Source organism: Pinus tabuliformis, chromosome Q (assembly GCF_031772625.1).
Source record: "Pinus tabuliformis cultivar Carrire ecotype Pingquan chromosome Q, CPIR1, whole genome shotgun sequence".
In the NCBI taxonomy this organism is placed as follows: Eukaryota; Viridiplantae; Streptophyta; class Pinopsida; order Pinales; family Pinaceae; genus Pinus; species Pinus tabuliformis.
In genome coordinates, this window is record NC_142296.1 from 6,252,486 (window position 1) to 6,278,990 (window position 26,505).

The 26,505-nt window shown below is 39.1% G+C and overlaps 1 protein-coding gene across 4 annotated transcripts in view; it reads left to right on the forward strand.

Annotated features, from left to right (window-relative positions):
- LOC149218001 (sulfate transporter 4.1, chloroplastic-like) overlaps window positions 1-25,982 on the forward strand; it is a 116,459-nt gene extending 90,477 nt beyond the window's left edge. For 2 of the 4 annotated variants that reach the window (XM_089383723.1, XM_089383722.1), the window contains 5 exons: window positions 18,168-18,216; window positions 18,421-18,622; window positions 18,839-19,007; window positions 25,547-25,612; window positions 25,831-25,982. In XM_089383723.1, the coding sequence (XP_089239849.1) occupies window positions 18,168-18,216; window positions 18,421-18,622; window positions 18,839-19,007; window positions 25,547-25,612; window positions 25,831-25,965 (621 nt within the window). In that variant the 3' untranslated portion in view covers window positions 25,966-25,982. The remainder of the gene's footprint in view (window positions 1-18,167; window positions 18,217-18,420; window positions 18,623-18,838; window positions 19,008-25,546; window positions 25,613-25,830) is intronic. The other 2 variants (XM_089383721.1, XM_089383724.1) reach the window with 2 other exon arrangements.
- The last annotated feature ends 523 nt before the right edge of the window (window positions 25,983-26,505 follow it).

A 26,505-nucleotide genomic window follows, 5' to 3' on the forward strand; every position in this document is an offset into this window, starting at 1 on the left:
TCCACTCCTCTCTATAGTGTTTCGGGTCCGCACAGTTGGAGTTTTGGACTTCAGCAGTTCGAACGACCCTTTCTAGTCCACTTGTGACTATGCGATGCGATATTGGTTCGGACCCGATACGGGAATGAACCAGAGCTTATAAAATTTTAAGTCTAGAATTCTACCGTGACTAAGTAATTTCACCAATTCTCTGTGTAAAACAGAGTTTCTGCTTGGAAGCTCAACAATGTGTGTAAGAGGAAATAGATGCGCCGATATATGGAAAACAACCCAACAGGCCTAAGCTTAAGTGTTAGTTGGGAAACAAAGATTGAATCACCATTAATGAAACACAGGGAATAATAGAACCGGAACTGATACACGCATAAAAATAACAGTTTAACAGAGAACCATCAATCAGATGCACAGAAAGAGTTTTTGTCAATGATAATGCTTCCGGGCACACCTTCACCTGAGCGTCCCATTATTTCATTTTATAAATAATAGATAAGCCCTCTCGGTCCTTATCCATACAAAAGCATGCCTTTTACATAGAGTGATTTAAAACAATCATGCATAAAAACTTATTATCGCTCATCCATAAGCGATTATTACAGAATCCTTTTATTCTTAATTCTATCCCTATCTTAAACTAGAAAAGCATGGAAACTTCTGGCTAAAGGACCCCACTCCTTTGCCTGTAGATTTTTTTTGATTTTTGCAATAAGTTTGAAGATTTTCCCTCCAAGTCACATGCTCCTGCATCAACCTTCCCTTGTGATGAATGACAGGTGTGTAGGGTAAATGGTTCACCTTTTCCTATGATTGCAGACACATGTATGTAGGGTGAGTGGTTCACCTTCCCCTACTATTGATGACATATACATAGGATGAGTGGTTCACTTTCTCCTATGGCATATGAGCAGGATGAGTTGTTCACCTTCTCCCGTGGATACTCCAGCGAGAAATGCAAATAGGCATCTATGGACATGTTGGTGGGACGTGGTTCATCCTTTCCCCACGTGTAAGATCATTCCTTATGATTTGTGGTAGACATGTTAGTGGGATGTGGTTCATCCTTTCCCCACGTGTAGGATCCTTCCTACAATTGTTGATTTGCATGCATGTAGGACGTGGTTTATCCTTTCCCTACTCTGGGTGTTTTGTATGCGTGTAGGATGTGGTTCATGCTTTCCCTACGTGCGATTGCAACATGTGTTTGTAGGATGTGGTTCATCCTTTCCCTATGTGTGATTATGACATGAGTTTGTAGGCTGTGGTTTCTCCTTTCCCTACAAGTGGTTCTGAGCAAGATATGATATATTCTTGCCTTGTTGATGTTCTTTCATCATCCTACCCATGTAGTTTAGAAGACATGGGAAGTACCTCTCATCTGGCCAATGAGTTTGGGAAAATTCAATAGGGACCATAGCACTACCGATGGGCACATCGTGTATTGCCGTATTCCCTATGTTTAGGATGCATGGTGTTCAACAACTTGATATGGGATCAAGTATGATTGAGGTTTTACCTCTGGGCTAAGAGTGGTAAGGTCTTTTGACTCACTCTTGATCGATTCTTCTTCATTATTCATATCAGTATTCAACAGAGCAGAAATGAGATGAGACTCAGAGATGGTTCATGGCAACAGGATGTTATGATGATTAATGATGATTGGCAGGTGGAATTCTCCCTAGTTGAGAGTGTTGAGAAATCTAGGGCATGAATAGTTAAAATATTTCTTTGCTTGATAATTGCCTGTGATATACTTTTATTTCTTAACTTATAGTCTTTTCTTCGTTATGTTATTATTGTGTTCTCTTCATCAAGGCAATTACCAATATGCACAATAAAAGACAAGTGACACAGTATGTAGGCTTGTCAGTGAGGGCCAAAACCTCTCACCTCTTTAGAGGAAAACCCGATCAAAATTCTTCTTCTAGATCTTCAATTGATGAGTATCAGGACCATGACAAAGACCCTTGACTCTAGTATCCTCTCAAAAACCTTGTCACTAGCCTTGATGCTCTGCCTCTTCCCTTTCTCGACTTTCTTCTTGATCTCAAACTGCTCTCCTCGACTCCTTCTAGAGAAACTCGGTCTCTATCCTTCACACTGCTTCTTCTCTACTTCTCCTAGTGAATCTCGATCTTTATGATCTCGATCTCTAGCTCGGTCACCCAGAACAAGTATCCCAGAAGAATACTTCCTTCACTGACCGCAGAAGAAACTTTCCTTCACTAACCCCAGAAGAAACTTCTCCTTTGTTATGCCCAGAAGAAACTCTCCTTCGCTTGCCCAGAAGAAATTCTCCTTACCACTTCTTCGCAATTCTTCTTTGTGGCCTCTTCTTCGTACTTCTTCTTCACTGAACGCTTGTTGAGTTTCTTGCCTCTAAGTGAGGCCAAGTGTGGCTATTTATACACTTCATCACATGTCCCTTAGGCCAACATGATCACAAGTAGTTAGGCCGACTTCTTCTAGCAAGTTCTTCCATCGTTGTAGGCCGACTTGAAGAGGATAAGTGACAAGGTCTTGGAGGATACTTTACATAGACAAGTTTGACCTTTTACAAATTGTAACATGACTTCATTACATGACAATGAATCTATCATTTTATAACTAAATGACAAATAATTCCTAAAGACTTTCAATGGGAGTCTTGACTCAAAAATAAAACCTCTTGCACATGAAACCCATGAAGCAAGCAATACAATGATTTTTATTTTTCTTCTTAACATCTTGTTACATAAATTCATAATTACATGTCATTATGAAGACCGAACCTAGTTTCATTTTTCAACACTCCCTCTTAACTAGGGAGGTATTCATAATGGTACTTGGACTTTCTCAATCTGAAGAATTTCTCATAAGAAGAATTCGGATTGGTAACTCATTTGTATAGCATCATATCAACTAGCATTGTCACATAGCAAGGCCTTGACTAACAACTCCATCTCTCCACAAGATCTGAGCTCAATGTTGGCGAGACCAATGATTTATAGACACTCTCATCATTGTCTCTCTCAGAACATCCCCTACCCGAGTACTCAGGGTGTGTTCCATGAGGACTATTCTTATCTTGGACTCCCTAGTCCTCAAAGAATATCGGTCCTCCACAACTACTCTTCTATTGGATGCCCTATCTCATCCTCAAAGAGTATCGGATGCAAAATAATTACCCAATCCTCCATTCCGTCTTCCCAGGTGAGGATCAGAATTATGTGTCTATATCTCCCTCTCAGATAGGGAGGACATATTCCAATAAAGGAATGTACTCATTCCTACAAAATGAATGTACCTAAGCTCCCTCTTGCCTTAGGAATTTCCAAGTTTCTTCCAAGTAAGAAACTTCTTTTCAGGCTCCCTCTTAACTAGGGACCTACAACAGCTCCTCATGTGGAGATCATGGAATAACTAGCCGCTTTAAAGAGCTCCTTCCTTTGATGTTATGAATTTATTCTTTGTCATGGAGTCTTCATCTTTTGGGACTTCTTCATGGAGTCAATTTCTTGATTTCTTTCATTGGTGTTAACTTGATCCTCCATGGAGAACATATTGATTTGAACCCGTGTTCCTACATGTTCACCTCCTAACATGCCACTTTCCACGATTCTTTTCACATATGGGCATGTGGCCTCCTCATGAAACTCATCACATGACCTACAATAAGGGGGAACTTGATCTACCATGTTGGTGGGTTCTAATGGATTTGGAGGCCTATAATATTGTGGAGTGCCGTTATTCTTTGGCCATATATAATTTCCTCAATTTTGGAATTTCCTAGCTTGATTCCTTTCCATGGCCACCAATCTATTTTGGATGGCATTCATTTGAGTAGTGTGATTTGCTTCCATAGTCTTAATGAGTTGGGTTAATTCTTTGATAGGATCATGTGCATTTTCTTCCTTGGCCTTCCCTTTGGAGTCATGAGACTTTGATGACCCTCTATTAAAACCAGGAATTTCATATTTTCCTGATTTCTGCCTAGCCTTTTCCATCTTCAAAGCTTCAGTTTGAGCTGCACCCAAATTTGCAGGCTCTTTTCTTCTTATCTCATAGGCAGTGTCAACACAAAAAACATCCAAATATGAGCACAAAAGAAACTCGTCAGGAGGCTTAATAGTAGCAGACATGCTTTTCACCAAATCATTAAATCTCTTATTAAATTCCTCCATGGTTTCATTTTCATTCTTCTTCATAAAGCTAATAGCATTGATCAAGTGCCTATTTTCCTTCTTCTCTCCAAACTTTCCCATAAAAGTAGTAATGATAGCCTATAAGGAGTCATAAGAGTTAGCAGGTTGCTCAGTGAACCAATCAAGAGCATCCTCTTTTAAAGAGAGAACAAAAAGTCTCATCTTTACATCCTTATGGTTAGTAGTGTTACACCACTTGAAAATGCAAACATTGAAATTCTTAACATGTGATGTAGCACTAATGGCATTGTTACCTTGAAAGGAAGGCAACTTCTCAATAGCATTGTCAGGGATATTGTTAGGATAGCCATTTATGTTAGCAAAGTTACAAGGAGCAAAAAAATCATTCATGATGCTTGGCTCTACTTGTTCTTGAAAGAACAAATGGATATCAGAAATAGCCTCTTGCCTAAGCTTAACAAGAGTTTTACTATGAGAGAGTCTATTTAACTCCTCTCTAAAAACCCTTTCAGGCTCAAGAGTGGGGCTAACTAGACCACTTGGATGCCTCCTAGTAGAAACTCTTGCAGAATTTGAATTGAGTGGAATCGCCACTTGAGCAAAAATCTAATCCTAAAGCCCAATATGCAAAAAGCAAAAAATTAGTCGATTTTCTAGGTGCAAGAAGGCCTGTCCGTGACAACGACGCGAAAAGAATGTTGTTGCCTCCTGTCACACACACCTAAGTTAGTGATAAAAGCCCTTAACCCCACAGGGTGTGGTTGGTGGCAAAACTAAGAGATGGGGTTGTCACCTATTCCTAACTCTCTTCGTTTAAGCTCTCTCCTAGGCAAGCTAAGGGGGGTCGTCCCTAAATGATGTTGAGAAATCTAGGGCATTTAGAGTTACAAGATTTCTTTGCTTGATAATTGCTTGTGATATACTTTTACTTCTTAACTTATAGTCTTCTCTTTGTTAGCTTATTAATTTGTTCTTCTCATCAAGACAATTACCAATACGCGCAATAAAGGCAAGTGACACAGTATGTAGGCTTGTCAGCCAAGGTCAAAACATCTGACCTCTTGAGAGTGTTAGTGTCGGTCTTGAAAGCCCTCCATCAGTGATCAAAGCTCTTTGCATTTGCATTAGTAGGTGTCTCATCAGTGTCAAAGTTTGCATCCCGTTAGGCATGCCATAACCCTGATGGAGGAGCTGGTCTATTCATACCCCTCTTGGCTTTGCTGAATCAGGTCATATCAGTCATTGAGTTTGTCAAGCTGCTCTTGTTTGGTCTTAATGTCAAAATTCTAGGTCTAGGGTTTTGGTCAGTTGTCTTAGCAAGGTCATGTCTCTGAAAGTCCTTGAGTGACCAGCAAGCCAGAGGGAGGATGGTAAACATGTTCCTTTGAAATTTTCATCATGTACAGTTCATTTTTAACCTTGGATTTAAAAACCCTGTTTTTAAAGCCAAGGTCATGATAATTTTTGTAAAAAGAATAATTTTCCAAAATGTTTTCAAAAAGGCAGCAACAACCCTAGTCCCCTTGCCACAGTCCTTCAGATGATCTACCTGCAAAAAGAATCAGGTCAAAGCACTCAAAAAGTCAACTTCAGGATAAAGGAAACCAAGAAAATCAGTGTTTTAAAAAGTGTCAAAATAGACTTTATAAAGTGGGTTTATGGATGAAATTTTTTTCAAATGAGATTATAAAAGGTAATGTTCCCTCCTTTCACTCTCATTGTGCATTTCAAGCTTGCAAAAGAGATTGTGAGAGAGTGATAGGCGAAGGAGGCGAAATTGCAACGGTTTCGGGCAGTTTGCAGGTGCGTGACCCGTCCAGGCTTGTGCGCGACCTGTTGGGCGGTGCGCGACCCGTCCAGCGCACTCCGGCAGTGTAAAATTATAACGGGCGCGACCCGTTGGGCTGTGCGCGAACCGTTGGGGAGCGTGCGCGACCCGTTCAACTGTCTGCCACCTAAACTTCAATCAAATTCCTTCATTCCACTTCAAATTTGCTCAATCGGTCGAGGTAGGCTCTTCATGCATGGTTGTTGATATTGGTGTTGAAAATAAGGATGTATGCTATGATTTCATCTTCTAAATTTGCAAATGAATGGATTAATATGGCTGCTTGCTAATGTTTGTAAAATGCTAGGGTTTTGTGACTGTTTCAAGTGTTTTCGTCCCATTTGGTCCCTTCCCTCTTTTCCTCTTTCATTCATAGTCATGCTTGCATCTCTGTCCCATACTATTTGTACATAAAATGTTGACTTTTTCCCCCATCCCTAAGCTATAAACCCTACCCCTCTCACAAGCACACAAAACTCTAATTCCCTCTACCATACACATGCAAAAAAATAAAACAAAAAGAAAAGATACATTTGTAAATAAAGAAAGAGTCATGTGAAAATAAATGCTGCTGTATATCTAGAGGCATGTACATAACCCCTATATACCCTTGACATCCCCTTGTACATGAAAACCTTCCCTCTATGTGAAAACAATGTGCATGTACTCCTTAAGAACAAAAAGAGCAAAAATTTGCCTTATGACACACATGAACTCCTATAAGCAAATTTGGTGTATGGTGTCCCTATGTCCCTATTGATACATGTATGCCCCTTCCATGTTCATTATCATACATGTTTTTGTCCCATATGAGATGTTCTTTGCAAATGATTTCCCAATGTTAAAATGTGTTCCTATATGCATGACAATTTGTAAAGTTTCCCTTGAAAATTCCCTGTTATTTTCATATATTCCCATTCCTCGTTAAGAAGTTCCCTCCCCTAACATTCTCCTCATGTTTTTTCCCCTTGAAACAGCATAGAGTTCAGTACTTTTGCAGGCAGAGGCAGCAGTTCAATTTGTCCTTCAGTTTGCCCACCTTGCTCCAAAACCATGTCAGATACCGAGACTTATGAGCAAGGTGATGACCATTCATCATCTACAGAGATTGAGGAACAGAGGAGGCCTCGTAGAGGAGGTAAGGGAGGCCATCATAAGAGGGAGGAGCCTACTTCTTTGGCAGAATTACAGGCTTGTCCTTTGGCAGTGAATTGTTTCCGGTACATGTCATGCTATCAATTTTGTGAGAGGCTCTCTCAGATTCAGCATCATAGAGAGTTGGCCCGCTTGTTTGTCTTACACCTCCATGATGGACATGTCACTCTTGCAGGGGTGAATTTCATATTGACACCCGAGGTGATCTCAGAGGCTACAGGGATACCAAATGTGGGTGAGGTGTGGCCTAAGCGCAGATTACTTGATTTTGTTCACTTTGAGCCTTATGTCCGGCCATCATTCGTGAGACTGTTGACGGGTGTTTTCCCATTCAGATTTCTTCGGAATGAGTATGCCCCCCTCATGAGACTTATCATGCATTATTTTACATGTGAGGGCAGATTTTTACAGGTGTATTCATATCACATTCGCCTGTTGATGCATTTCACCCGGGTGAGGATGATGAACCTCCCGGTCTTCCTGTTTCAGAACATTCAGAGGATGGTGCCCATGTTGCAGAGGAAGACCCCGGCCCAGCAGTACAGGAGCCTTTGTCACTATGGTTTGATCCAGCTTATAGTCTCTCATCAGTTGATTCAGCAGGGTATCTCATGGGATGAGTTCATCTCCCGTGAGTTTTTCACAGTGCCACCTCAGCCACATCAGGAGGCTATTCATGAGGAGGGAGGACCATCTCAGCAGCCTGATGCTCCCATCACCCGACATGTCAGCTCCACTCCTATGGTCACCTATCAGAAAGGCCCAAGGGCCTTATTTGCAGCAGCTAGGCAAGTATTATCTCCACAGCGGGTGGAAGGGGTCTCGCCTTCATCTTCAGAGCAGCGAGTGTTATCTCCACAGCAGGTGGAAGGGGCCTCGTTTTCTTCGCCAGCACAGGTATTGCAGAGGGGCAAAGAGCCCATGGTTCATGAGGATCCGGTGATTGATCTTGAGGTCAGTTCTCCTAGCCAAGAGGCAAAGGAGATCATTCAGCAGCTCAGGGCCGAGAATGATGTTTTGCAGCGGAGACTTGAGGGTGCCCAATGGACCATCACATATCTAGAGCAGCGGAACACACAGCTGGAGGAGGAGAAGGCACTTGATGAGATTTGGAGGATTCGTAGTGACCGAGTCCTAAACCGTAGGAGGCCCGGTGACCCATTGCCTGTTGACCGGGAGTCATTGCTTATTCAGGAGAATGCCCACTTGGAGAGGCTGTTGGCTAAGGCCAACCAAGAGAAAAAGCTGCTAAGGAACATGAAAAACCACTATTGGGCTAGGATGCACGTTTGTAAAGCAAAGATGAAAATGTTCCAAAGAAGGTTGACTGAGGCTCTTAAGAGGAAGAAGAAGACCAACCCCCTCCGCATCTTGTCCGAGGCTTCTCTCACTCATCATGACACCCACTAGCCTCTTCACAGCACCAAGCACAAAATTTTTTGGAAGTTTTGGCTCATTTTTGGCATTTTTGGGAAATTTACAGGTTTTGGCTTCTCAACGGGTCTCACCCCCGGTGAGACCCTTTGTCATCGTAGCTCCGTTTTGCGAAAACTCAGCATTGCTAGATTTGTCATGCAAAGTTACACATGCCTATGGATGGATTTGAGTTTTCATGGAGTTTTGGGCCTCCAAAAGGTCAAAATACAGCCAAATTTTGACTTTCTGCCCCTTTTTTGAGCTGCAGAAGTAGTCTTGGGAGAATTGACTTTTGACTGGGCAAATGACATCCAAATCCAAAAATTCCGGTTGGGTTGGAAAGTAGACTCAGAGACCTTTCCAACGAGCTATCCTGCACCTCATTCTGACACCGGGAAGGCCTCCAAATAGGGCTCCAAAGTGCGCGACCCGTTGAGGAGGATGTGCACGACCCGTTGAGGAATTTGTGCCAGATTTGACCAGTTCAGCCCAGAATTTGCAGTTTAGCTCCAGTTTGACTTTCTGAGGTCGATGGTGGTCCTTTTGATTGTACTTGTGGTACTTTTTGGATACTTTTACCCTTGTTTTACTCTTCTAGAAGTTTCTCTCATGTAAAAGGGTAAAATTGACTGTATGAACTGGTTTCCAAGTTTTTAGAGGCAAGTTGTTTTGACTGCCTATTTTGTAGTGCTTAGTTTAGAAGTTGTTCAAACAGCTCCTAGGATAGTGAGCTCGACCCATGGAGGCAGGGAAAGAGGTTAGATCATCTATATTATGTACTTTCATGCTCATTTTCATGGTTGGACTCTTGAGGGAGAAGCTATCATTGTATATTATCACTTGTATCTCTGCAATTTTTGGCTAAGGAAGACCAGGGTTTTGCAGTCATCTTTGGGATTCTTGTGGACTCATGTGTTGATGGTGTGTTTCTTCATGTTATTGTAAGCTTTGTTATGTGATTCATTTCCTTTCTATACTGCTGCATATTAAACAAATGAAGTGATAAAGTTAGAATTCATGCTTGCCATGCTCTACTTTTAAATTTGTTTAATTTCTATGTTTTCTGCTGTCTAAAGAGAATTCAAATCCATTGTTTGCTCTCTTTAGCCTTCTTATCTTTCTTCCTAATCATCCACTTCAGCTAAAGACATCAATACAGGTTCCTACCTTGCCCCAAAGACCCCCCTGCAGAAACTGTGTCCAATCCCCGCACCCTAAATTGCAGCTCCTCAATTTGCCACCAAAAACCCCAAAAACCCCCAAATCGATCTTTAAATCAGTTTACTAGCCTAATATCAGTGTTACCTTGATTGGTCATCTCTTCCTATTGAAAATTTACCGAGATTGACCGGAGAGAGCCTTCTCCTGCCCCGTAGGGCTAGCTACGAGGCTGAATGGTTTGATGTAGCTTTGAGATTTGCCTTTTCAGCCTGAGGTGAAATTTCGAGTGCTAACAGAGAGGAAAACCCGATCAAAATTCTTTTTCTAGATCTTCAATTGATAAGTACTAAGACCATGACATAATCCCTTGACTCTAGTATTCTCCCAAGAATCTTGTCACTAACCTTGATGCTTTGCCTCTTCCCTTCCTCAACTTTCTTCTTGATTTAGAAATGCTCTCCTCAGCTCCTTCTAGAGAAACTTGGTCTCTATCCTTCACATTGCTCCTTGACTTCCTCTAGAGAATCTCGGTCTCTAGGTCTTCATTGGTCTCCTCTAGAGAAACTCAGTCTCTAGATTTCTATCTCGGCCTCCCAGAAGAATCCTTGCCCAGAAGAAACTTCTCTACCTCAGAAGAAACCTATCTTCGCACTGCCCAGAAGAAACTTCCTTCGCACTGCCCCAGAAGAAACCTTCCCTTACTTCTTCGCACTTCTTTTCGACCTCTACTTTACACTTCTGTTTAGCCCTTTACTTCACACTTCTGCTTGTCGAAATCAAGTCTAGTTTCTTGATCAAAATTGTGTGTCTTCAAGTGAGGCCGAGTTGGGCTATTTATACACCTCCACACATGTCCTTTAGACTGACATGTTCACTTGAGGTTAGGCCGACTTCATTTAGCAATTTCTCCCATTGTTGTAGGCCGACTTGAAGAGGATAGGTGACAAGGTCTTGGAGGATACTTTACATAGACAAGACTGACTCTTTTACAAAGTCTAACATGACTTCATTACATGACAATGACTTTTACATTTTATGACTAGATGACAAATAAATCCTAAAGACTCTCAATGGGAGTCTTGACTCAAAAACAAAATCCCTTGCTCATGAAACCCATGAAGCAAGTCAATAAAATAATTTTATAATTTTATTTTTCTTATTTACATCTCATTACATCAAATCATATTTATAGGTCATTATGAAAACTGAATCTAGTTACACTTTTCAACAAATGAAAATCTAAGTTAAAAAAGTGATGTAAGGTTTCTAGGAGATGTCAAGGTTGATTTGGATTACTTGAGATTATGAACAAATATGATGAACAATATGAAATGAAATATACTTCAATAACTATCAACACATAAATCAAAGATGAGCATATAAGACTAGTGCCTTTAATATTGCTTTAAAATAAATAACACTTGCTCTAAAATGAAATGTTTCAAAGTGAAACACAAGTAACCCTGTAAATCAAGAAGATGTTAGCAAGATTTAAAATTGCTTCCAAAGAAACGCTTTCAAAATATAATCATTCACAAGTTAGAGCATGTAAGGAGGCAAATAAAATAAGTTGCAACATGAAACAAGCTAAAACTTCACTTTGCAAAATGAACAATATGGTACTTGCCCAAGTGAGATAATCAATTCAAAACATTTTCATCATAACAAGTATATAAATAATTTGCATGTAAAATAGCTTGAAAAGTAAAATGTGTTAATATTAAATGCACTTAACTAAGGTTAGATGCAATTATCTTGGTTAATTTTAAGCTAGATGCCTAATCTAAGTGAGAGATCTTCCTTTTGAACTCTTGCCAAAGAGTAAAAATTGGGGTGACTGTAAGGAAGAGGGGGTGAGGACACGACGGTGTCATTGACGATACCCTTCCCCTCAGTCTTACAAGCCAGCATGTACCTTTGTTCCTACAGGGGGACAAGCCACCTCCATAACTGCAGGGTCACACACTCTTTACCTTACTTCGTACTAGTTGGAAGAATTTTCCAAGAAAGTTTTTCCCTATAATGTCTATCAACTAAGCTTATGCTTGGAGGTAAATTAGAAATGTAAGCTAATCTAAATTTCATTAAATGAAATGCAAGTAAGTTCTCCCAAAGAAATATATGAAATTTGCAATGCTTCAACGTAAGGAAGGTGGTGCTCGAGAATATATTGCAAACATAACTTTCAAATGGAGATTAACTTGTAAGTAAATTAGAATGATGCAATCAATTTGATTGAGAAACAAAGTTGTTTCAAGTAGACAATAGAATGCTCCAATACTCAAGATAACAATGTAGCATTTAGAAATGAAGCAAAAATTCAAGTATACATGAAACAATTTGCTACACTAAATGGAAATGAATTAGTAAACAAAATTAAAGTTTGCTAGAAATTGAAATGCTTGCATGTGAAGAGTAGATTGCTCAAAGTAAAATGCTTGTAGTTCAAATTGATAGATAAAATAGAGAATGCAAAGCCTTAAGTTGAACTGTAGCAAACTTATCTAAACAAAATAGAAATGTGATGAGTGAGGTTGTGTAAATTTTAAGCATACAATTAAAATGGAAACCAAGAAAATGAAAAAGTTAATCCTTCCACATATTTCTCTCCCTAAATGGAGAGAAGGAATGCCATGGGTAAAACCTAAGCTCCCACAAGAAAAATAGATCTTTTATTAGCTTTTTACAATGAGTAGAGGGCCCCTTAATGGCTGCCCAAAAGATAGAAGGGAAAATTGCAAAATAGGAGTCTATAGGAACCAATATCTCCTTTCAAAAAGTGGCAACCACAATGGCCAAGCTAATTTGTTGCTGTCCAAGATTGCCCAAGCATCCTTAAAATTGATGCTCATGTGCTCTTGGGGTCCTACAACAAATAGTTAATGCTTCAAGTTTTAGCTTCCTCAATCCTGTTAACACAAAGGGTGAGCATAGTCCATAAATAAATCTGAATTTTCTTTGCAAAACGAACACTCAAGCTTAGTGGAAAGGAGAGAGAAATGTTAGCAAATATAATCTACAAATATTTTACAAATTTTGACTAAGGAATTGGAGGAAAACTCCAATTCTTGCCTTATTTTCAACATGCTCTTCAATAGCAAAATAAAATTGTTATTAGCACAAGACATTGAATTTGAGACAAATTATTTTAAATGAAATTGGATTTTGAAATACAAGTAACAAGACATTGAATTTGAGACAAATGATTTTAAATGAAATTGGATTTTGAAATACAAGCTAAAGGGCAAAGATCTCTGCAACACAAAATCATAAGATGCGGCCTTGGGAGATGACAAATGCGTGTTCTTCAATGAACTTGCTCAAGAGTGGGATGATTCCTCCCATAATTTCTCCTCCCACTTGAGGCTTGATCCAAGATATTTCTGTACACAACTTCAAATACACATTAGATCCACATGGGTTAAAAGAAATACAATGATAAAGAGATCTTATAGATTTAGTGGAACATCAACTAAAACTTTCTCTATCCAGAGCAAACTCTCAAAACCAAATTCCAATATGAGATAGCTACACATTAACAAATATGTAAAAAACATAATGGAAACTAATGAACACAATAGTGTCAGTAGAAAATGAAACACAATGATCAAGATATTACCATACTCAAGAAGAACACTTCATATGTGAACTCCAAAGTCTTTCATTGCAATAGATTATGAGTGTACATAAGAGCAGAGCTTTCCCAAGCACAATAGCTCGTTTTCAATGGATAAATAGTGAGAGTCCATGTCTCTATTATATAAAAGTTTGGGAGCCAATCTCAAGGCAAATTGTGACAATCCCAAAGCAAATGGGTGACAATCCCAATGCTCCTTCATGCAAATTCGAATTTCCCAAGTGGCATCAAGAATCCCTCAAGCAAAATCAAATTCCATGATAAAATGACAAGTGTAGAAGGGTAGGGACCCATGTGGGGACAATTTCTCACAAAAATCTTTTCTAAATATTCTCCCAATCCACCCAAATGTGCATTAACTTCACAAATTCGAATTTTCCAAGTAAGCAACTTCCTCATTTATTGCCAGAAATTCGATTTTCTTGAGTGGGCCATGTATTTATGATGCAAGGTGCAAAATCATCTTCCACTTGTCCTTTGACTCATTTTTTTGACTTGAGATAATTTCCAAGTCATTTCCATGTCATTTTGTTACATGGAGTTATTTATTTTTCTCCATCTAATTTATTGCCAAATTTTCCACTAAACTTAGGAAAAGTGAGTTTTGAGGGTCTAGAACAGGTTTTTAACCCGTCAAAGTGTGTCATAGTAAAAAGTTGAGGGTGAGAGGTGTAATTTTGATCACAAATACCCCATACAACTTCTCTAGACATCACTTTTTACATTTCATATACAAAATTTATTCCAATTTCCACCCTATGAGAAATTTTAAAAATTAAAAAGTGATCCCTTAGACCTAACCAAATTCCACAAATTTTTTTGTGTGATCTTCTATGGTAATATATAACGACTCTAGACACTAGGACTTACCCAAGACCTCACCATCAAGCTGCACTCCGGCTTTGGAGTTATGCTTGGAGGAAAAAACTCTATTAATTATTAAGTCCTCATAAGGATACGATAATTAACTCACTTGATGACAAAGTCCCAAGTTACCTACTCTATTACATGACTCGACTCTTCATACCAGTACCACTTTTACATTGTCCTCATAGGGCTTGTGGAATTTGAGTACAACAGAAAAAGATAAGAAGAAGCTAGAGTTTAAAAACTTTGATGATAATAAGAACTTTGATGCTACATTGAGGCCTTTGACATATCCTTGGGCATGGAGAATTCAAAAAAGTCTCTTGGTGCCATTCCAGTGGTCAACAGATCCCACAAAGAAAAATGGCTAGATCCTTCCAGTAATTCATATCCCTTGATTGCCTGCGTAGATCTCTAGGAAAGAGTTCGATTCGCCTTATGGAATGCGCTGGATCGACCAAAGGTTTGATCCCGGACCACAAAAATATTTTTCTCAGTTTTCTCTTCGAAAATCCCTCATTCAAAATAACCTCCATGGACCATTCCTTTGAAAAATCGAGTTTTGTTGGGTCATGGGCCTTTTTTCGGGACCATCAAAATTTTTCTTGGACCACTGCTTTTTTGGAAAATGAAATTTCCACAATTTTTTAATATTTGGGAATTTCCATCTTATTTTTTTACAATTTTCACTTGAGGAGAATTTTTATTTTTTTCTCATTTTAGAAAGTTGAGGTGTTGAAGTCTAATTTTGAGTACTCATACCCCCTACAACTTCTTTGCACAACACGTATTACATATTACATCAAAATTACATAAAAAAATTCCGATCAACCTAAAATTTCGACTATTAAAAACTGACCCCTAGACACAACCAAATTCCTCGAAACTTTAGACATGATCTAGTATGACAATTTACATCGACTCTATACACTATGACTCACCTAAGACTTTATCGTGAAGCCTCACTCTAGCTTTGGGGGATGTGTGGGAGAAAAACTTAACCAATTATTTAGTGTTGATAATCACAGATAATTAGTTAAGGAAAAAAAAAACTCACTAGAGTGAAAACTCTCTAGCAAAATCCTAAGCTACCTAGATGTGTTACATGGCTTTATATTCATCATACTATAATCATTTTACATCATCCCCACAAGGTAACAAAATTTGGATTACAGCATGATGACTAGAAGCTACATGATGATGATGAAGTTCTAAAATTATAACTTTCTAACCTCGATGGAAAACTTTAAAATATGCTTTGGCATGGATTATTTGGCAATTTATGTAGTTGACACTTGAGTGGTCAACACACCCGATTGCAAAATGACCAAATTACCTTTTGAGTGGAAACCCACCTTTGTTCATGTGCTCATGCCAGGTGGGTTTGAGGCAAATGGCTGATGCAAGTGGTGGAGATATATGGCATATCATCAGCTAGTGGTGGCCTTTAGGGACTATTGGCTATCAAGTGTAAGAGAAAAAAATTCTCCTATGGGGTTAACCATTTTGGTGGGTAACATGCCACAACAATAGTTTCTAACACCTTAATGAACTTCATGCAGGTAGAGCAAGACAGGGACCAAGGAATTGACTAATAGTACCAACACAAATACCAAATGAAATCTTCTTGGAGATATGATAGAGAATAAGCACAGAGAATGGTAGAGGATAGAGAATAGCAACTTGCATTTTTTAGTAGTAGGAATCATGGAGTTGAATGAATGGCCTTCTTTGATACCATTGTTGAATTGCAAGTTGGAATGTAAGATAAGTGTGGATTGCATTACCATAAAAATGAGACATATAGATACATTTTATGACCATTGGATTCATATTCCAAGGTCACTTGGACTCCCAATGACAATTCACGTTCCTTCCCATAACCTTTTTGGATTAGGCATCTAACTACCTTCTTGGGTGGGTGAGCAACATCTATATATATATACAACAATATAATGCGAAAATTATGGATTTGAAGAAATATGTGGTGAAAGCACTAAATCTGTGAACCATGCATTTGGATTCAAAGGTGGTGGTTTCTTTCCTTTTTCCATTATCTTCATGACAAAGAATTTCATCAAACAACTATACCATCACAATGGTTAAATAAACTTTGGTAAAATAACACAAAAGAAAACTCTTCTTACTTGGCATGTAACAATGAGCCGAGACAAACCTTGTAGGGCCATCCAACAATCTCAAAGTAAATTTTTGTTTGAATACTTGATTCGTGAGCAATTCTTTTAAGCTTTCGAACACAAAGACAATAAAATGCATGATTAACCATTTTGGAAACAAACTCACTACTACATGATATTTTTTTAGAATTTATTTTAAACCAAGCTCTCCCCTGCTTAGGGGTTGTTTATTAAAGTTCATAGTTTTCAAAATTGGTATGGTGCGGACTAGAAGTGGTAAATCGATTGGTTAGACCGGGTGCAGTATTGAACTGCCAAGTGATTGGACTAAAGGGCTAGTTTGTATTTAGTTAGGGACAAATTAACTGGTTTGGCATATGACCAGTTTTGACCCTAACCGGCTAGTTAGATCCCACACATGTGGGAGGAGTCCAATGCCCATGATAGCAGTTTTTAAGGTGGTTATAGACTAGGGGCTGTTTTCCATCCAAAAGAACCCCCCTTGGATATAAAACCAACCCCCCCTCTCGTAATCCCTAAACCTAAACAAAAAACCTAACTCGACCCTAGCAATGCTAGCAAGCAATGGTATTGTTAAATTCTTCAAGTAAAAGTTGACATTTATGTTTCCTTTTGACATTTCCTTTATCTTCCCTTTTATCCTTTTACTTAAGTTTTTGAAGGAAACATAAAGGAAATGTCAACTTTTACTTGGATTTTTAACATTACCATTAATTGTTTGAGGATGTTTGAGAGTGGTTCCAACCTTATTGGACTCCATATGGAGAAAAAATACTTTCATATCCCACTCAAAATTCAGTAGACTTGAACAGTTTTCAGGATTTTAGGTTTGGTAGGATTACAACATATTCATTGAGTTCTCTCATGTATGAGGGCATGGGATTGGTATTTAATCAAGAACATGAAGGCCTCTATGTACCTTGACATTGGTGGTATTGATTGTTCGATTCCTCTGATATTGGTGGTGATTGTTGAACTCCTTTGCCATGGCCTTAACAAAAATTTATCCTTCACTCAAACCACAATAATTGGTTAGGCATGTTAAACTTTTTCGACCATATTATAAGGTGGAGGAGATGAACTCTTCACTCAAACCAAAATCATTGGTTAGGCATGTTCAATTTTTTTTACCATATTATAAGGTTGAGGAATCCAAGGAGTCTGAAGACTTTGAGCCAGATGATGTTGATGATCCCATTGCTAGTATGGTGATGAGTTTGATGAGAGGTCATGTTGATCAGTTGTTTGTAGGAGGCTAGTAACCCAGTAGCTTGTAGCATGGTTTTGGACTCTAGAGGCCATTTAGAGCTTCATTTATTATGTATTTGGTTGCTGAGGTGTATTGCACTTGGTGGCATTTTGATATATTCACACTTACATGGTATATAGATGAGGAAAATTTACATATTTTGTCTCTATTGGTTTGGAATCTTAAAAATAATTTTGTCATTAAAAATTACCTATTTCATGATTTTTTTAAAAAACCAGTTCAAATTCTGTTTGAAGACCAGTTTGATAGGTGGCTGGTTTGAAGACTGGTTCTGATGATTTTTAAAACTATGCTAAAATTATAATACAGCTTATGCACATAGATAATGCAATTGTTTTGTTGTTGTGGGTTCTGTAGATTCTTTTTTCATATTCTCTTCATTAATGAACACCGTTGCTTATTTTTCAGTGAAAGTGTTAAACATTAGGTGCAACGTATTTGTATATATTTTTCCAGTGCACTGTATTGGTATATGCGTATGAATTAATTGTTGCATTAAAATGCTAGTGACTGATATAAAATTATTTGGGAGCAGGCAATGTCATATGCAAAGTTAGCTGGACTTCACCCAATTTATGGACTTTGTGAGTAATCAATTGAAGTCAACCCCTGCAAGTTAATTTGTCCTAAATCATCCTTTTTATCAAGGCATATGCTTCAAGAAAATTAATGATATTAATGTTTTTTGTGCTCATAATACTTCAGAACAAAATATGTTCTCATGAAGTAATGCGTGTTGCTGCTAAAAATGCACCTTAAGTTATGTGGTTATTGTTCTGGTTATGCAGATTCTGGTTTTGTTCCTGTATTTGCGTATGCAATCTTTGGCTCATCGAGGCAACTTGCCATTGGACCCGTAGCGTTGGTTTCACTTTTGGTTTCTAACACCTTATCCAGTATTGTGGATTCAACTGATGACCTATACACAGAGCTTGCAATACTGTTGGCTCTTCTAGTTGGCATCTTGGAGTGTTTAATGGGAATTCTCAGGTATGGAGTATTTTGAAAATACATTGGTGAATTGATCTAGAATGATCAATGCTCGGTGCAATATGAAATCAAATTTGAAATCTTGAAAATGATTTGTTAGTTAAATTAATAGAAACTCTCATCTCATGTTTCCATTCTGGTTAAAAGCTTTAAGATTGTTAAGAGAAAAATGCAAACAAGAGATTCTAACAGCAATGTTTACCTATATTGTTTTAGGCTTGGATGGCTTATTCGTTTTATAAGCCATTCTGTCATTTCAGGTTTCACCACATCTTCAGCTATAGTCATTGCCCTGTCACAGGCAAAATATTTCCTCGGATATAGTATCACTCGCAGCAGCAAAATAATACCGCTTGTTAAAAGCATAATTGCTGGTGCTGACAAGGTATTTATTGATTTGGTCAATGCTTTCTGTTTGAATTCTTTTTGAACTGGAGATTTTTTCAGTTCCCAATAAAAATTATGTTGTGTATGAAGTTTGTTTTTTGGGAAAGAGGTGTGCTAAAACAAATGTTATCAGAACTGGACCAGTCATGGAACTGGTTGACCCCAAAACTGGGAACCAGAAAATAACCGGTCTACCAAAAAATACATAAATATGCAAATTTTGAAAAAATTCATATATATTCATGTGCATCCATATGAATCCAAACCATTATACACAAATATGCAAAGTTCATATATATATATATATAACCAAAGTAGCATCAAGTGCATACCTTCTCTAAACCAAAAATACATCAACAAAGAGGATCTCAATGGCCTCTATAGTCTAAAAAAAATCATGCTATAACAAATACCTAAATATCATTAAAATCATTGTCTATATTGGGATTCTCATCATTAATATCACCCTCGAAGTATACAATTAAGATCGAAAATGCTTAGCATGTCGAATCGAGATTTTGTTTGAGTGATGGGTACATTTTGTCTCTGGTCATGACTGAGGAGTTCAACAATCAATACCACCAACATCAAGATACATAGAGGGCTTGGTGCTTTTGATTAAATGCTAGTTCCGAACCCTCATGCATGACAGTGTCCAATGGAAACGTTGCAATCCCCATCCTGAAAATTGTTGAGTCTGCTGAATTTTGAGTGGGATCTAAAATTTTACTTTCTCCATATGAAATCCAATTAGGTTGGAACCACTCTCAAACATCGTGAAACAATTAATGGTAATGTAGGGTCCTAGGGTTGAATATTAGTTTGCAGCACTCATAAATGATTGTTTTTAAAAAAAAGATTTTGTGTTTCAAGCGTCCTTAGTTGCATTGTACGGAACTGGCCAGTTCCGTACTGAACCAGCTAGTTTGGTGAAAAAGGGCTGGTTTGGTACTGAACCAGCCTTTTCTGGTGCTGTGCCACTGGTTGGACTGGTTATGGCCTCAAAATTGTTGGACCAGCTGGTTCATCTGGTTCTGGTCCAGTTCCAATAACACTGGTTAAAACTGATGTTTAAATACAATCAATATTTTTCTGTAATTATGTTGTTTTGAAAGGCTACCATCCAAAAATTTGGGACGTTCCTCATTTATACAGATTGAGATGAGTACCATAGGAATATAAGTCCAACAAAGAAATTATGGTCATGTCACTATTTTTCCTGTTAGGCCAATCCCTTTGACAGGCATTCAGTCATATTCCTCAAGGAATCACCTTTCATAACATAACTGCAAGTAGAGTGTATATAACCTAAAATATTTGTTACATAGAAATATCTGTGCACTTGTACATTATCATTCTGTCAGAATTTATTACTGAAGTCTGAAACTAAATTTTATTTGCATTTTGCAATTCTGTATACCAATTGTTGTCTAACTGACAAGAGTATTCTAAACAGATCTTCAAATGATCTTTTACTTCCAAATCATATAATGTCTCATGAATTGCTGCATATTCTGGAAAGTATGGCTGATGAATGTTGACTGAATGAAATCTGTAAATGGTAGACTGTAGGCTTATGGCATGTCTATGTCACCAACATGGATATTAAAATGAAGAACTAATTTAATTGTAAACTCTGCTTGCTATTTCGTTATGCATTAAATCTGACTGGAGGACTGTCCTGATGAACTTGATGATCTAGAAGTACTGGAAGATGTGGAATCTGGATACAATGTGCTGCCGGGAAGAGGCTTCTCCCCAGGCTGCTCTTTGCTGAGATATGGAATAATGGGACAGAGGGTGTTTGCTGTGAACAGAAGAGTTGTCTCTGGCCAATACCCAACACTGTTGTAAAGGTCTGATGGGTGGAGGGCAAGGATATTCCTGATGTCATCTGGATGTGGGAACTGAGGTGGTGAAACTGCTGTCTGCATGCCTCTTGGGGCCTCCATGATCATCCTGGTAGTGTCTGGTAGTGTGAGTGGTCCAAAGCATAGATGATCAGAACCTGAAAGGCCTCCCTTGTGTAGAATGACAAGCACCACTGGTCTGGATATCGGAGGAAGATGGAGAGGGAGTGTTGGGTCTCCCTGAAAAGGCGGTGGAGATCGACTATGGATCTCATAATAGATGTGGCATCAGAAAATGAAATGCTTGTTTTTGTCAGTCTTATATATATAGCAAAGTTGACAAGTTTTGTCCGCTTGTGAAATATGGTGACTGGTTTCCACCTGAAGCCAATGTGAACGAACTCGGAACTGGCCAAGAGGGACTTTGATGGCTTGCATCTAGTGGTGAAGAGTATAAGCTGGTCTGATATGAGGCCATCTTTTATCTCCATGATGCTATGCATAGAAAGCCATCTTGAACTTGAGTCTACAAGGTGGATCTACCTGTAGCTGACTTGAATGTATTGTCTATAGACATCTTCCCTAATGATCCTGTTTAGTTCTTGGTTGTTCAACAGAAGATGGCGTACGGTGTTCAGGGAGTATCCAAACAGGGGAAGGTTGTCCATTGAGATGCCTATTTATTGGCATATGTGCGTAAGCTCGAACAAATCGACAATGGACTTGTTGGGAGGAGCCAGTTGAGGCAATGGCCAAAGGCTTTAAGGAGCAGTATAGAAGGTAAAGGGCATCAATCTCTACTGACTGTTGAATCAGCAAAGCTCAAGACTCAGTGAAGTAGTGAAAGTGAAGCAAAAATGGCCTTGACTTGGAAAGGTGGGCAACGAACTTGGCTTGGATGATGTTCTAGGGGACAGTCCAAGGTTACTTGGGAGCGGGAGCGACATTTTCAAAAGCTTCCAGTTTAGGAGCAAATCAGGAGCAATTTTTTATATAATATATATTTTGATGCATATATGTCAACAAAAGCATGCAAAATGATGAATTAGATATAAAAAGCATAAAAACATGAATTGAACCATATAACATCAATCATCTAGAAGTTATAATCTTAAGTTAGTAACATACAACATATCAAGTCTCATGATTCATCAATCTCAAAAGTTTCAAGCTTTCAAAATTCGATATATAACATTTATCATCATCGATCACAAAAGTTGTAACTTCTACTTGTAACCATTATCATTACCAAGTAACCAAATTATAACAAAGGATCTAACATGAAATGAAATGTTTCAACTTTCCACTTTCATGAAGCATTATATTCATAATTCGTTGCCAATGAGTTATAAATGCCAACTTCAAAATCCACTGACAACATTGCAATCCCCCCAATCCTGAAATCTTGAAAAAATGATAAGTCTGTTGTATTTTGAGTGAGATCTAAAATTCTACTTTCTCCATATGAAATCTAATGAGGTCAAAACCACTCTCAAACATCTTGAGTCATTTCATGGTAGTGTTAAAAATTTAAAAAGGATGAAAATGAAATATAAAGGAGAATGTGACTTTTACTTTAAGAATTTAACATTACCATGAACTACATATCAACACTAGGGCCAAATTCTTGTTTCCAATCCTCAATAGCTCCCTCCATCACTCCTGAATTGGCAGGGAGCGATTTTTTTTAGGGAGCGTGCTCCTGGGGTTGCTTCCAATGTGCTCCCGCCTGGAGTGCGCTACTGGGGTCGTTCCCTGCCTCCCCGCAAATTTTGAGGCTTAGAGCACATCCGATGCTACCAAAAATCAAAACTCCCTCTTAGCGAGGAATGTGCTCTAGTAATGCAACTTGCTGAAGCATCACCCTTCTCTGTAACATCTTCCTCTGTGCTATTGATGCCTAATATCGATGCCCACCAACTACTGCGCAAATGCTACATCTGTACAGCTGCTGACACTGCCACTGCCAACATTGCATCTGTATTGCAATCCTCATAAGTTTTGCATCTGTGCTGCTGCTGGCACTGCCACTGCCAACACTGCATCTGCACTGCAACCTTCTCCAATTGCTGCTGCTACTGCATCAGCAACGGAAAAGCACCCAAAATTACTGAACAGGTGTTCAGCATGATGCATATGTTGCTAGTGTTTTGATTGCCGCTAGTCTGTGCGCTGACCCTCATAAGCCTCTGCATTGCTGCTAACTCTGCACTGTGCCAACTACACTGCTGCCAACTCTGCTCTGCGCTGCTCAGTCTCTGGGGTTTCTAGCCACTACAACTGTCACTTCGACACTCCTCTGCACCGACTAACACTGGTCCATCCTGCTACTTTTGATTTGGGCTTCTATAGCAGGGTATTGATCCAACAGGTGGACTCCTCAAGAATCTTGCCCATTTGCAGTTCTTTCGAACTACAGTTCTAGATCACCCGACCTCTCCCCTGGAGGTATCAGGGCAACCATGGCAAACTCTTCCTCCTCGATCTTTGCGGATGCAGCCTTTGGATCATGCTTCTTGTCCTTGTCCTTCTTCTTGAGAAGACACTGTGTAGCGTAGTGACCAAGTTCACCACATAGGAAGCACTTGATCTTCGAAACATCTTTCTTTTTCTTCCGCTGCTCCTGCTTCCCCTTAGATGCAAGGGCTGCATTCTCTTCCTCCTCCTTTGGCTTTGTCCCATTGTTGTTGCTACTACTATCAAGTTTGCACTTGACTAAGTCTCTCCTCATCTCTTCCTGCTGAAAAGCGACCCACATTCCTTCCCAATCTGGCAATCTCTCTTTGCCTAGGATACTCTAGACAAACACTTGCCAGTCTCTTAAGACTGAGTTCAGGGCCAACCTCACCATCTCGGTAGGTTGAGGTGTTGACCTGACAACTGCCAACGAGTCTCGGATCTCCTGAAGCTTTGTAAGGGACAAATCAATGCATTCCCCCTTTTGCATCCTGTGTGGATCACATATTCTGCTCCAAGTACATCTTCCATTACTCAGAAGATCCTTTGTATAACATGGGCAATGCTTCCCACATCTGTCGGGCAGTATCCTTGTCGACAATGTGACACACTGCGTGATCCCTCACTCCGTCGAGGATCAACCTCTTGGCCTTTGCCATCTCGACCTTGTAATTCTTGAGCGGATCTGGATCCGCGGGTACAACTACCACACTATTGACATAGATTTTGAGATTGTGCTCATCCAAAAGGCATGAGATCCTTGCCTTCCAGATCACGTAGTTGGATGCACCCTCCAACCGATCTTGATGCTGCCATCTCTGCCAGTGAAATGTCGAACTACCTCCTCTCTCCTCTACGCTGCTACTAGGTTGGCCTACGCACTCCCTACTGGTGTTAGTAGATCAGCGGCTCCTTGTTGCTACTTAGCAAAGGAGAATTAAGACTTCTTGGCTAGAAGTCCTTCGAGGAAGAAATTCCCTTAGAATGTGCTCCCCTCTCCTTCTGACGCTATTCTGCTAGCAATTGTTGCAAAATAACTGCATCCCAGTTGAAGATCTGCTCTGTAAGGAAAATACGCTGCTCACCTCTGCCTCTAGAAAGCTTTGATATGGAGATCGAATTTCTTTGTCGATTGACTCAATGAAATCAAATTCCCCTCAAAACTTCAACCTCCTTGGCCCACGAATTGCGATGCCTCTGGGATTTCGAATCGCTGCCTTTGTAGTAATTTCAAACTCTTCTTCCTTTCTGCTTTTGAGCTCTTCTGCTCACGGTTTGTGCTCTGATACCATGTGAAGAATCGGTTACCCGATTCCTATTGCAGTAATTGATGTTAATTCTTCTAATTGTTATTTTGATTAAGCAATTTACTTGCTATGTGCTACGACAAATATCGAATTAAATACACTGCAACCTACAAAAACAAAAACCGCGGAACCTAAATACAACACAAGAGAGAAATAATCATCACACACATCTACATAGTTATTTTTGGACAAATGTCCCCGAAAAAACCCAGTGTGGGAAAACCGGTGCAACAACTGAGGGTTTGTATTATTAAGTGGTAGTTTTCTGAATACAATCTTTGGATGCCTTGCTGGATATCCAATACAGAGAATTTGACTGGTAGAATATCAGTGAGAAATACCTCACACTATCACTCGCGATCCGACACTGATCCAAGCCTTGGATTGCTGGCCCCATGCTTGCTCTAGCTGCGTCAGCCTCTCCGGGGATCTACATCACCTCTCCCGGATCTCCTGCTGACTGGAGATTCAAATTTCAGGACTTCCGGTCTCACACCCCGACTTCCCTGCTTCACCCCGATGGTACTCTTTATAAACTATGATAAACCATGTGTTGTGTGGAAATGACCCTCTAGAGATTCACAGGGGTGCATAATAGTAGTGAGGAGACATGTAATGTTTCTGGAGAATCTTGATGAAAATCATTTACCAATCTCGTAATTTGGCAAATAACAATCCTAGTTACATATCAGTTTTTGAAGGCAAAGAAACCAGAGTTTCTCTTTACTATCTTATTATGAGAAAGGATTGATGATTTACTTTGTTTTATATTGCTTCTAATTCATTTATGAAATGCAAGAATGCTTGGGCAGTAGTGTTCTGCTATTGCAAATTCAATTGGAAAAGTATATGTTTGCTTCATATGTACTTGTAAACTACCCTTTCTCTAATTATTGCTTTCTAACATTGCTTTGTTTTTGCAGTTTTCATGGCCTCCATTTGTTATGGGTTCCATAATGCTGGCCATTCTTCTGACAATGAAGCAGCTGGTAGGGCCTGTTGCTATAATGCTTTCCGGGCTTAGAGTAGTTACTAATTCTTCAATAATATATAGAATCAACGATGGTCTCTTAGAGTTGTTTGATTCGTGAATATTTCATCATATCTTGCTATTTTCGGTTTGGTTGATAAGTTGGTATAAATGGGCTTTACTACATAAGTTCAAACAGATGTTTATTAAATATTATGTTCCTTAATTTACTTTCAGGGGAAAAAACATAAAAAGCTGAGATTCTTGCGAGTGGCGGGGCCTCTTACAGCAGTAATTTTGGGAACTGTTTTTGTCAAGATTCTCCATCCTCAATCTATTAGTGTGGTAAGGCTCATGATTTTTAGACTGTAGCATGAGAATTGATTTTATTGACTGTTAAGGCTGTTCGGAGATCTGATTGAGATACTGAATCCTGATAGCTGTCTATTTAAGGCTCAAAACTAAGTAGAAAATTATATCAAATATATAAAAAATGTATTGCATGATCATGAGCCATATACAGTGATAAATCTAGCAGCTATCTACCAATTCCCTCTGCCCCTTTTACAGGAAAAGGTAATGGCTTGTCCTTGACAGGCTTCTCACTCTGGTGTGTGTCTTACGTTGTCTAGAAGGTGGTGTTGAGGCTGGCAGATCAACCTCCTTACTCAGAGTGTCCTCATCCCCTCCCAGTAGTTGCAGGTCATCTTCGCTTGGCCTTAGCTTTTGCTCCTCCTCATGTAAACACGAGGCCTCTAGGTTTCCACCTGCCAAGTGCACACAGACAGACACATTATATGCTATATACTTGAGCAAAATTTGCATATCTGGTGTCAAATGTTTTGGATTTACAATGATGTACAGGAGTGTGCACACACACTTACATATATATTTTCATATGTCAATGTAAAT